Genomic DNA, 13570 nt, shown 5'->3' on the forward strand with positions numbered 1-13570 from the left:
CTTACGACCCTGTCCACCTCATAGCTTCATCCGTCTCTGGGTGCAGAAGGGGCTCCTTTTTCAAATGCAGAAGAGATCGGGATAGGGGTGAGAGGCTGCCTTTGTCTACTGGGGGGAGTGAGAATGACACAGGGGGCCACTGTTGTATCTGGTTGTCACCACCTCCCAGCACATCCTTCCAGGATGAGGTGGCCCCACTGCTAACCGCCCCCCCGTGAACGTTTGGTGATGACTTTGGTTGGTGCATGGACTAGCCACTTCCTGCAAGGTCCAGACCTCAGGCTATTTTTGATGGAATGTCTCTTCCTACTGGGGGTGGGGTTGGGGGGCCAAGTGTAATAGCATCTGGGTAAGCCCCAGCCTCCAGAGTGGGCAGGGGCCTGGCAGGATGGGCCTGGGCAGGTTGGTCCAGCATCCCCCCAACACCCAAGTCCTGAATGAAGTGGGCATGGCACGTAGGGTACCCAGGCTTGAGGACATTTCCAGGGTGATTCCCACCAAGGCAGGGTCTCTAGGGGCTGTGGGGTCCCTTGCTCCTTCCCAGGCCTCACCCCTACCCCTCACCTTGCTAACCACTGTCTGCCCCAGATCTGACCCACCCACCGTGGTGGAAATACCATGATGTAAATGCCTGTGACAACTTCTTCCCCTTCTTGCTATGAAGGAGCCAGAGAGCTTCGGCTGCATGCTGGAGCTGTCGTGGAAGGGCACAAGGGCGGTAGAGCTGGGGAACGGCCACACCAGGAAGTTCCTGCTGGATGGGGATGAAGTCATCATGACAGGTGAGGGTTGGTGCCAGGCCCACGGCGGCATCTCCTCCTCGCCGTCCTCACTGTCTGCCGGGAAGCCATCTGTCCCATCTGTCCCCATTCCAGCCTTCCCGGCTCTGTCTGCTTCTTCTGGCCTTCACCCCAGCCCTGCATGACGGGGACTGAAATGAAGTGAATTGAAAGTCGCTCAGTCGTGTCCAACTCTTTATGACCCCATGGACTATACAGTCCATGGACTTCTGCAGGCCAGAATACTGGAGTGAGTAGCCATTCCCTTCTCCAAGGGATCTTCCCAACCCAGGGATCAAACCTAGGTCTCCCACATTACAGGCAGATTCTTTACCAACTGAGCCACTAGGGAAGCCAAAAATACTGGAGTGGGTAGCCTATCCCTTCTCCAGTGGATCTTCCTGACTCAGGAATCATACTGGGTCTTCTGCATTGCAGATGGATTCTTTACCAGCTGAACTACCAGGGAAGTCCCAGCTCTGTGTCTGCTTGTTCTGGCCTTCACCTCAGCCCTGCCTGCCAGGCACTGGCTTTATTTACTTTTAATCTTTTAGCCAAGCCATGTGGCCTGCGAGATCTTAGTTCCCTGACCAGGAATCAAACCTGTGTCCCCTGCAGTAAAAGTGCAAAATCTTAACCATTGGTCCACCAGGGAAGTCCCTGCCTAGAACTTTAAATCAGAGTCTTCCTGGAGCAAAAAGACCAAGGAAGTCCAGCTCAGTGTCTCCTTCCTCCCAGATCAAAGTGATAAAATAATGGCAGGTTTCACATTCTGAACTTTGCAGTGCAGAGACCCTGTGCCTTCTGACCTTGTGCCCTTTGACCCTGTGCCTATTACCTGACTGAGTTAGTGACAAGATTTGTAGCAGCCCACTCTGAGGGGCTTCCCAGGTGGCATTAGTAGTGAAGAACCTGCCTGCTAATGCAGCAGATGTAGGAGATGCAGGTTCTATCCCTTGGTTGGGAAGATGCCCTGGAGGAGGGCATCACAACCCATGCCAGCATTCTTGCCTGGAGAATCCCCAAGGAGAGAGGAGCCTGGAGGGCTACAGTCCATGGAGATACAAAAGAGTTGGACATGACTGAGCATATGAGCACGCACATTCCAAGCAGGTTAGGGCACCCTTACCCCTGGAGGGGCCGTTATGCCTATCATTTAATATTGCTGGAGAGGAAGGTGCCACCGTGGTCAGAGTCACACAGATTCAGGTTGGACTTCCACATCCCCAGCAGCCCTGGGATAAACCTCAGTTTATTGAATCTTTTCTGAGACTCAGTTTCCTCATCTTTAAAATGGAGCTAAGGATACAGTGCCTAGTCTCACAGCATGGTTGTAAAGATGAGTTCAGTTCAGTCACTCAGTCGTGTCCGACTCTTTGCGACCCCATGAACCGCAGCACGCCAGGCCTCCCTGTCCTTCACCAAATCCCTGAGTTCACCCAAATCCATGTCCATCAAGTTGGTGATGCCATGCAACCATCTTATCCTCTGTCGTCCCCTTCTCCTGCCCTCAATCTTTCCCAGCATCAGGGTCTTTTCCAGTGAGTCAGTTCTTCGCATCAGGTGGCCAAAGTATTGGAGTTTTAGCTTCAACATCAGCTTCAACATCCTTCCAATGAATACCTAGGACTGATCTCCTTTAGGATGGACTGGTTGGATCTCCCTGCAATCCAAGGGACTCTCAGGAGTCTTCTCCAACACCACAGTTCAAAAGCATCAATTCTTCAGTGCTCAGCTTTCTTTATAGTCCAACTCTCACATCCATACATGACCACTGGAAAAACCATAGCCTTGACTAGACAGACCTTTGTTGGCAAATAAATGTCTCTGCTTTTTAATATGCTACCTTGGTTGGTCATAACTTTCCTTCCAAGGAGTAAGCGTCTTTTAATTTCATGGCTGCAATCACCATCTGCAGTGATTTTGGAGCCCCCAAAAATAAAGTCTGACACTGTTTCCACTGTTTCCCCATCTATTTGCCATGAAGTGATGGGACCGGATGCCATGATCTTAGTTTTCTAAATGTTGAGCTTTAAGCCAACATTTTCACTCTTCTCTTTCACTTTCAAGAGGCTCTTTAGTTTTTCTTCACTTTCTGCCATAAGGGTGTTGTCATCTGCATATCTGAAGTTATTGATATTTCTCCTGGCAATCTTGATTCCAGCTTGTGCTTCCTCCAGCCCAGCATTTTTCATGATGTACTCTGAATATAAGTTAAATAAGCAGGGTGACAATATACAGCCTCGATGTACTTCTTTTCCTATTTGGAACCAGTCTGTTGTTCCATGTCCAGTTCTAGCTGTTGCTTCCTGTCCTGCACACAGGTTTTTCAAGAGGCAGGACAGGTGGTCTGGTATTCCCATCTCTTTAAAAATTTTCCACAGTTTATTGTGATCCACAGTCAAAGGCTTTGGCATAGTCAATAAAGCAGAAATAGATGTTTTTCTGGAATTCTCTTTCTTTTTCGATGATCCAGCGGATGTTGGCAATTTGATCTCTGGTTCCTCTGCCTTTTCTAAAACCAGCTTGAACATCTGGAAGTTCACAGTTCACGTATTGCTGAAGCCTGGCTTGGAGAATTTCAAGCGTTGTTTTACTAGCGTGTGAGATGAGTGCAATTGTGCAGTAGTTTGAGCATTCTTTGGCATTGCCTTTCTTTGGGATTGGAATGAAACTGACCTTTTCCAGTCCTGTGGCCACTGCTGAGTTTTCCATATTTGCTGACATGACCCAGTTTAATCCCTCAGGGGCAGGGGCTATGGATCCCGCTGGGGTTCCCATGGTGAACCTCGAGGTACAGGGCCCACCCATCTGGGGTTGTGCTCCTCCACCACGGCAGCACCATTTTACAGGTGTGAAAACAAAGGCCCAGCAATGGGTAAATGACTTGCCTCGGATCTTACAACCAGTAAGTCAGGAAGAGATTTCCCATATAGGTAGCTGGTTTTCAGAACCCCGGTTCTTCACCCTTTTGATAACATCTAAAGAGCCTCACAAGGCACGCGTTACTTTGTGAGCACTTAAAATTGGCAGCAGTTGTCACTGCTGTCCTCATCATTATTGATGTTTTTTCCAGAACCCACTCTTGAGAAAGCCCAGCATCCTGACTCCTTCTTTAAAAAAAAAAAAAAAAAGCCTTTTATTTTTAAATTTTTATTTATTTATTTATTTATTTTAATGACTGCACTGGGTCTTTGCTCCTGTGTACAAGCTTTCTCTAGTTTCTGCAAACTGGAGCTACTCTCTAATTGCAGTACCCTGTACTCCACTAAAGAGAAGCCCCTGCAATGAGACTCCCTGGCACCCCAGCTAGAGAATAGCCCCTGCTCACCACAACTAGAGAAAGCCCTCCTGTAGCAGCAAAGATCCAGTGCAGCCAAAAATAAATAAATAAAATTTTTTAAAAATGTAAAAAAGAGAAGAGGAAAATGGAGATAGATGGATGGAAGTCTCAGGAACAAGAATAAAAATTATACTTTGCAGGTGGGGCATTTTGGGAAGCTGGAAAACTGAGCTGTCACTATGGACACTCGTTCCCCTTGGGATGCAGTGGGGAGCAGGCAGAGGGTCTATGCTGTGCTTAGCCACTCAGTCGTATCCAACTCTTTGCAACCCCGTGGACTATAGCCCACCAGGCTCCTCTGTTCGTGGGGATTCTCCAGGCAAGAAGACTAGAGTGGGTTGCCATTTCCTTCTCCAAGGGATCTTCCCAACCCAGGGATCAAACCCAGGTCTCCTGCATTGCAGGTGGATTCTTTACCATCTGGGCCACCAGGGAAGCCCCAGGCAGAGGGTCAGTCTCCAGGAAAAAGCCAGTGAGATCAGCATGACTGGGCTGATATCCCAGAGGAGATGAGCACGCTTTTCCCTTCCGTGTCCACGGTTGATGGATCCTAACTCAGTAAGGTCAGGGAGCTGCCTTCCTGCTCTGCACAGGTCTCGGTGACACGCTCTGACTTGGGTGTGGATTTTCCTCACTCTCTGGCCTCTCTGGGCCCCTGGTCCCTGCCTGGATACACCTGCCCCCAGCTTCTCCTCCCTGGCCTGGAGAGTAGCAGCCTGAGGGCCCAGAAAGACAGTCCAGGGTGCAGAGCATCACTTCCATCCTCAGGGCCATGGTCTTTCGGGGACATTTGGCATCATCTGGAGCCAGTTTTGGCTGACTCTGAAGGGCAGCCAGGGATGCTGCTAGACATCCCAAGTGCACAGGACAGTTTGCCTTGAGAATCATCCATTCAGCTCAAACTGTCACTAGTCACTAAGGTTCAGAAACCCAGCTCAGCATCTGCCCTCCAGCTATAAGATGGGGAGGAAGTGGCTGGCTCTCCTACCAGGATGTCATTGTGCATCTGTGCTTAAGGAAGCAGGCAGTGCCATTTGCTGGGAGGGTTGGTGCTGTTGTGCCCGGGGCAAGAAGGAGCCATGTGACTGACAGCGCCCAGCGTTGAGGGTGGGGAGGAGAAAGACACTCCGTCAGTGTCTGCAGCTCTCCAGGAAGAAGGCTCTTCAAAAATACTGCCTCTTGGAGTGACTTGTCTTGATAGATGATTGATGCATTTCTGCCAGGTTTTGCTTTAATAGGCTTTTTTCCACCCCCTGGGGACACAAATGTTTCTGAGCATCAAGATTCAAAAGTGACTGATGGAAAAATAATGAAACTGAGCAACAGAATAGGCAAAGATATTGCTCTGGACCAAAAGTGACCCTGAGTGTTAGGGGATAGTGCTGGGGTGGCCAGGATGTCCTCAGGGATGCCAGGGACAGTGAGGGACAGGTTTGGGGGTGTTGCTGTGGGTCCACTTGGCCACCTTCCCAGAGAAGGCCAGCAGTGGGAGTAGCCCACACAGGGAGGATGAGGTGGCTGGCCAGGCAGGAGGGGGGAGGTGGGAGGAGACAGGCTGGGTCAGCAGGGCACAGGTGGCTGTGCAGACTGTGCCCAGACTCACTGGGAGGGCTTTTTGGAGACGTCCTTTCATTCCAATCCCAAAGAAAGGCAATGCCAAAGAATGCTCAAACTACTGCACAATTGCACTCATCTCACACGCTAGTAAAGTAATGCTTGAAATTCTCCAAGCCAGGCTTCAGCAATACGTGAACTGTGAACTTCCAGATGTTCAAGCTGATTTTAGAAAAGGCAGAGGAACCAGAGATCAAATTGCCAGCATCCGCTGGATCATTGGAAAAGAGAGAGAGTTCCAGAAAAACATCTATTTCTGCTTTATTGACTATGCCAAAGCCTTGACTGTGTGGATCACAATAAACTGTGGAAAATTCTGAAGGAGATGGGAATACCAGACCACCTGACCTGCCTCTTGAGAAATCTGTATGCAGGTCAGGAAGCAACAGCTAGAACTGAACATGGAACAACAGACTGGTTTTAAATAGGAAAAGAAGTACATCGAGGCTGTATATTGTCACTCTGCTTATTTAACTTATATGCAGAGTACATTGTAAGAAACACTGGGCTGGAGGAAACACAAGCTGGAATCAAGACTGCTGGGAGAAATATCAATAACTTCAGATATGCAGATGACACCACCCTTATGGCAGAAAGTGAAGAGGAACTAAAAAGTCTCTTGATGAAAGTGAAAGAGGAGAGTGAAAAAGTTGGCTTAAAGCTCAACATTCAGAAAATGAAGATCATGGCATCTGGTCCCATCACTTCATGGCAAATAGATGGGGAAACAGTGGAAACAGTGTCAGACTTTATTTTTGGGGGCTCCAAAATCACTGCAGATGGTGATTGCAGCCATGAAATTAAAAGACGCTTACTCCTTGGAAGGAAAGTTATGACCAACCGAGATAACATATTAAAAAGCAGAGACATTTATTTGCCAACAAAGGTCTGTCTAGTCAAGGCTATGGTTTTTCCAGTGGTCATGTATGGATGTGAGAGTTGGACTATAAAGAAAGCTGAGCTCCAAAGAATTGATACTTTTGAACTGTGGTGTTGGAGAAGACTCTTGAGAGTCCCTTGGACTGCAAGGAGATCAAACCAGTCCATCCTAACGGAGATTAGTCCTGGGTGTTCGTTGAAAGGACTGATGTTGAAGCTGAAACTCCAATACTTTGGTCACCTGATGCGAAGAACTGACTCATTGGAAAAGACCCTGATGCTGGGAAAGATTGAGGGCAGGAGGAGAAGGGAACGGCAGAGGATGAGATGGTTGGATGGCATCACCGACTCAGTGGACATGGGTTTGGGTGGACTCCGGGAGTCGGTGATGGACAGGGAGGCCTGGCGTGCTGCGGTTCACGGGGTTGCAAAGAGTCGGACATGACTGAGCAATTGAACTGAACTGAGTTGACTCATCTCCCAAGGCTGCCTTCAATCTCATGCTATTTCCTCTGTTGAGCATGTCCTTTACATTGTCCCCCTCCTGGCGAACTCCTACCCACCCATCAAGCCCCCACTCAGGTGGGGTTCCCACCAGCAGCAAGCTCCCTCCTTGGTTCTCCTGTGTCCTCCACACTGCTCTCCCAGCACCTCATAGAGTTTTCTACTCTAAGTCATATTAGTCGGGCAGCTCCTGCTGAACGGACCCTTCTCGGGTACAGGGACAAGGGCCTCCTGCTGTCTGCCTTTCTGGAATTGATTGAATTTGTGAAACATCTGCTCTGGGAGAGGTGTCATGCTGGGGCTTCACCCTAGTGCGTCATTAAATCCTCACCACCCCGAGAGGAAAGGATTGCTGTTCCCATTTGTAGACAAGGGAGTAGCTGAGCTCAGAGGTTAAACACCTGCCCCCAGACCCCAGCTTATAATTCTCCTAGTAGCTGACATTGAACATTCGCCCTGGGCCAAGTACTTCTGGGAGTTCTCTGTGTATTAACTCACGTCATCTTTGGAATAGTCTTGCTCAGTGGGTACTATCATTAGATCCATTTCACAGATGTGGAAACTGAGTTCCCAGGAGACCCAAGTAGGTGGAGGAGCCAGACTTTGAACCCTGGCCTCAGGCTAATTAGCAGACCTAATTAGGATTTGAACTCAGACTCACGTAGGGCGAGTTGACCTCTGTTTCTTCCTTCACCTCCCAGGAGAGCCATCGCTCCATCCTTGCACTACTTTCTGAGGTCCCCACAGTGGGATGGGCCTGGAGTTCCATCCTGGTGTTCTGCCCAGGTCCTGGGGACAGTAGTTTTCTGTCGAATATACCTATTTATCATCCTGATGGTGCCTTTCTGCCCTGGGCCCAGCCGTGTGCTGACCAGTGCTGTGGCTGCCTGGGCGTTGGTTCCCTGAGCTTGGTGGCTCTGTGGCTGACCCCCTGTCCTCTCTCTGTTGCAGGGCACTGCCAGGGTGATGGGTACCGCATTGGCTTCGGCCAGTGTGCGGGGAAAGTGCTGCCTGCCCTCTCGGTCGCCTGAGGTCCTCTCTGCTCTCCCAGAAACACCAGACTGGCACGCCGCCCCCTCCACCTCCCTGGGGGGACCAGGGGGCCCCCACTGTGGCCGTGGGCCTGGTTCTTCACTCAGTAATAAAGCTGTTGTGCTCCGTCTTCATGCTCTGAGCCTGGCATGGCTGTGCACAATGCCTACTCGTGTTCTTGGTTTGTTTTTGTTCTGTTATTTTGTTTGTTTGCTTTTTTTTTTTTTACAGCCACACCATAGGCATGCAGAATTTCCCATCCCAGGGACTGAACCCATGCCCCCTGCACTGGAAGCTTGGAGTCTTAACCACTGGACTACCAGGAAGTCCTTGTGTTCTTGGTTTGACTTGGTGAGTCAAGGTGTGTACTGCTTCCTTGAGAGGCATTCTTTAACTTGTTTTTCGGTTTTTATTAGTGAGAGTGAGGTTCTGGTGTTTTTCATCAGACATCCTGGGCGTCCTGGTATTTTCCGGAACATGGGAAAAGAATGACACTTGTATTGGTGAAGAGTTCTCCAAAGAAACAGAACCTCCAGGAGATTTATAGGGAGAGAGGTTTATTTCAAGGAACTGGCTCAGGTGATTGGGCTTCCCAGGTGGCACTATTGGTAAAGCACCTGTGTACCAACGCAGGAGACATAAGAGACATGGGTTTGATCCCTGGGTCATGAAGATGCCCTGGAGTAGGGCACGACAACCCACTCCAGGATTCTTGCCTGGAGAATCCCATAGACAGAGAAGCCTAGTGGGTCCATAGGATCGCAAAGAGTTGGGTACAACTGAAGCAACTTAGCGTGCACATGTGTGATTGTGGAAAGTCCAAAATCTGCAGGGTAAGGGTGGGCTGGGCAGCCCAAGCCTCAGGGAAGAGCTGCAGTGTGAGTCTGAAGGTGTCCCCTGCAGAGTCCCTCCTCTTCCAGGGAGAGCAGGCCTTCTTCTCTTGAGGCTTCAGCTGACTAGATGAGGCCCACCCATATTAGAGAGGGTAATCTGCTTTACTCAAAAGTCACTGACTTCAGTGTTAATCTCATATGAAAAATACTTTCACAGCCACATCTAGACTAATATTGGACCAAATTTCTGGGTACTATGGCTCAGCCAAGTTGACATACAGATTTACCCATCACAGTACCTCTCACATTTGTGGAGTCCTATCCCAAGGTCACAGGTGCGAGGTCTTGTACCAAGGCCACAGACACGGAGCCCAGCACCAAGGTCATCTCTGGAACTGACTGAACCCCCTAGCCAAGGTTGCCGTGAGTCGCCCTGATCCTTACCGGCTAGCTCCCTGACTGGTAAAAATACCCACCCTAACCAATCACCTAATGCCACCCTTCCAGCAGGAATTTTCCTTGTCTTGAGACTATAAAAGTTGGCTACTGACCCATGAAAATGGCCGGCTGTCCCTTGAGCCAGCCCGCTGTTCTAACAGCATCCCGTGGGGTCTCCCTGGCCTGTCAGGAGGTCAGCCTGCTGTGCTTGCAGAGCTCACATCATCTCTGCTCTTTGTTCTTAATAAACTCGCTTCTTTCTGAAATGCTCTGTGTCTGGAAATTCTTTTCTGACCTAAGCTTAGACAGATTGTATTCATAGGTCCACCTCTGCCTGGTCAAGAATATACATGGAGATTCACTTATGTCTCAGTATTTAAGAGAAATGAGTGAAGCCACAAACTATTAAATACTCTTTATTCTTCTCCCTTGGCCTACATGTTTTCATAATTACAAAACAAAAATGTTTGCAAAGCTATGGTTTTTATATGATTGAAAATTCATCAAATATCAATGATAAATGAATATAATTATCATTGCCCTTGAAGAATATTAATGAGATGGCGACTGTGCGATGAGCACTAAAGATATATGAATTCATGAATTGCTATATCAATATTTTTAAAATAAAATTTTATTATTTAAGTTAGTTTTTCTTGCCTTAATTTCATTAGAATCACTAATTATACTCTCTTAAGCTATTCACATAATTTGGGTTTTATTGACAGACTAATATAAATGAGATAAAGTAAATTGAGTTGCACTCAAAGTATATGAAATGTAAATATTTTCAACACCTTAATGTTAAAAATTGAAACATTTATATTAATTTCCAGTTATTCTTTTTTAAAAAAGATTTTTTGATGGGGACCATTTTTAAAGTCTTTATTGAATTTGTTACAATATTGCGTGTGTTCCATGCTTTGGTTTTTTGGACCTGAGGCATGTGGAATCTTAGATCCCTGACCAGGGATTGAACCCACAGCTCCTTTATTGGAAGGAGAAGTCTTAACCACTGGAACACCAGGGAAGTCTTCAATAATTTTTCTTTGACATTCAAAATTATCTATTAAAATTAAAAGGTAAGATACAAATTATAATTAAAGAACATTAACATCAAATTTATTTAAATCAAGTTGAAATGTTTAAATTTATTTTTAATTCAATTAAATCCTACTAAATACCTGTTATAAAAATAAAACTATTTACAATCCTAGTGTTCAGGGTCATCTGGTTGCAAAGTAAAGAATTAGTATCACTCTCTGTTTATTTTATATAAATATAAATTAATATGAATTAGTTGACATTGCAAAATGGGCCCTAATTGCCATGTGCAACTGTTGTGGATGCCACGTCAGAACCACACATTGAAAAACAAGGAAATGAAGTTAGGGTAGGACTGAGAAATGACGCTGGGCAATCACCAGCTGCATTCATGCTGTAGGAAGTCATTAATGACCATCAGATTCTCTTTCCACAGTGCTTCTGCTGCCCTGCGCCCCCTGCAGGAGGGCGGAAGTGTCCATCGAGAGCGCTGGCCCTGACCCACCACACAGCTGTGCGGCATTCACACGGCGCTCTTGTTTTGAGGGCATAATCCAGAGGTGTGAAGAGATGTTTCCCTGGGGCTTGAGTCCCAAGGAGATAGGGGCCCATGTGTTCTTTTTTTTTTTTTTTTTTCACTTTCTGGCCACACCACTTGGCATGTGAAATCAGTTCCCCGACCAGGGATCGAACTATTGCACCCTGCAGTGAAAGCACAAAGCCTTAACCACTGGACCACCAGTGAAGTGCTCCCATGTGCTCTTGAGTACATTCATTTGTGTGTATGTTTGTGAGAGGCCCTCTGGAGCATGGATCCCAGGGAAAGCCTACCTCCTCCCCAGGCCTACAGGAAATATTGTGCCTTAACCTCTATCTCTGGACCCACACTGTCTCAGATATCTTTTTGTGTAAATGAAGACACTTGAGGACTTCCCTGGTGGTCTGTGGTTAAGACTTCTTCCAATGCAGGGGTGTGGGTTTGATCCCTGGTCGGGGAAGAGGATCCCACATGCCTTATGGCCAAAAAGACAAAAACATGAAACAGAAGCAATATTGCAGCAAATTCAGCGAAGACCTTGAAAATGGTCCACATCAAAAAAACCTTTAGATGAAGAGACTTGTTCATTTCACATAACTAGAGAGCGGTAGAACGGAGACGACTCCACAGGTTTGGACATCTAGGGCTAATTTTGAAACAGTGGTTGGAACCTTGATTTTGATCCTTGGAAGTGAACTTCTCAAGGCAGGGTTGTGCTTGACTTTGTGTTCAAACCCCTTTACACAGGTTGTTGTTTAATGACTTCAGTCGTGTCAGACTCTTTGTGGCCCCATGGACTATAGCCCACCGCTCCTCTGTCGATGGGATTTCCCAGGCAAGAATACTGGAATGGGTTGCCATGCCCTCCTCCAGGGGATCTTCCTGACCCAGGATTCAAGCCTGCATCTTCTGCATTGGCAGGCGGGTTCTTTATCACTGAGCCACCAGGGAAACCCAGCACAGTAGCTGCTCATAAACATGTGTGGCATTGCATCACAGAGTTGCCTATCTCATCACTATGAGCTCAATATGAAGCTCTTCCAAGTTATATTACAGCTGCATTTGGTAATCCAAGAGAAGGAAAAGGGCTTCCCAGGTGGTGCAGTGGTAAAGAATCCAGCTGCCAATGCAGGAGATGAGATTTGGGTTCGATCTCTGGGTCAAGAAGATCTTCTGGAGAAGGGACTGGCAACTCACTCCAGTATTCTTGCCTGGGAAATCCCATGGACAGAGGAGCCTGTTGGGCTACAGTCCATGAGGTCACAGAGAGCTGGACACGACTGAGTATCTGAGCAAAGCAGAGAAAGAAAAAATCGTGTGTTTAAGGGTGGTCATTGCAGCACTCCTGATGTAGTCCAAGTTTCAGCCCTGTGGGTGTCATCCCATCACAGCCCTCTGGAGTCATGCCTTCCTTAGTGTCTATTCATAGGAAGCCAGAGTCCCCATTCCATCTTCAAGGTGACACCCAGTGTTTCCCCGTTTAATGGACTGACTGATATGAAACGGGGCTGACTTGTAATATTTGTTGTTGTTTAGTTGCTCAGTCATGCTGACTCATTTGTGATGCCATAAACTGAAGCCTGCCAGGCTGCTCTGTCCATGGGATTTCCCTTCCAAGAATACTGGAATGGGTAGCCATTCCCTTTTCCAGGGGATCTTCCTGACCCAGGGATCAAACACTCATCTCCTGCATTTGCAGGTGGATTCTTTACCACTGAGCCACCTGGGAAGCCCCCACAGGAACAATACAAGAATGCAAAAACCAGATTTAGCACTACAATATTTTATGACAGTAGAAGGTAGCTGGAGATTCTACATGCTATCAAACAATATGATACATGACCCCTAGGGGAGGAGTATAATTCCTGGGAGGAGGCGTGGATTAATCAGCTGCTTCTCTGTGTAGTCAGGCTGAAGGATTCTGAGTTCCCTGTTCCCTCTTAATGACTGTATCAGGCCAGAGGACACCCCTTTTCTTGGAGAAGTGAGCACAACAGAACCTAGTGAGGTCACCCTGTTCTTGGTGCAGAAGGGAGGAGAGAGAGTGGACCAAACGTCATAAGAAGCCCGAGAGGCGTCAGTGACTGACACTGATCCCCTCTCCCTGATAGTTACAGTTTGAAAGTCGGTTCAGAAGCTCTCGCTGGGCCATGCCTACGATCTGCTAGCAGGAAGAGCATCCGGGGCTCCATGCAGGTTCCTCTCCCTCTGTTCCTCCAGCCCTGCTGGTCATCCTTCCCTGTCCTGCTGTGTCTTGGGAGGAGGAAGACCTCCATGGATGACGTCACCCAGGCGCCCGCCCTCTGGCTTCTGCCTGGGCTTCGGTCAAGGGGGCACAGGCTGAGGGTGGAATGTAAGAGGAGAACGAAGGCAGGGGCATCCGCGCCCCTCACTCCTTCCCTGCTGGGCTAGGGTTTGGGTGGCTCTGTGCCAGCATCTCCCTGCCTACCTGTGGCTCAATAACATTTGCTTGTTTCTGGTTCCACTGTTCCCTCCCCAAGCAAGAGCTGCCAGTGGCTTCTCGTGGTCATCAACCCTGAACTAGCCACCATCCTTTCTCTCTCTC

General features: G+C 48.0%; 1 protein-coding gene across 2 annotated transcripts in view; it reads left to right on the forward strand.

The window, feature by feature from the left end:
- FAH (fumarylacetoacetate hydrolase) overlaps positions 1-8320 on the forward strand; it is a 32610-nt gene extending 24290 nt beyond the window's left edge. For both annotated transcript variants that reach the window (XM_005695065.3, XM_005695063.3), the window contains 2 exons: positions 665-782; positions 8071-8320. In XM_005695065.3, coding sequence (XP_005695122.1) covers positions 665-782; positions 8071-8150 — 198 coding nt within the window. In that variant the 3' untranslated portion in view covers positions 8151-8320. The remainder of the gene's footprint in view (positions 1-664; positions 783-8070) is intronic.

Source organism: Capra hircus, chromosome 21 (genome assembly GCF_001704415.2).
Source record: "Capra hircus breed San Clemente chromosome 21, ASM170441v1, whole genome shotgun sequence".
Lineage (NCBI taxonomy): Eukaryota > Metazoa > Chordata > Mammalia > Artiodactyla > Bovidae > Capra > Capra hircus.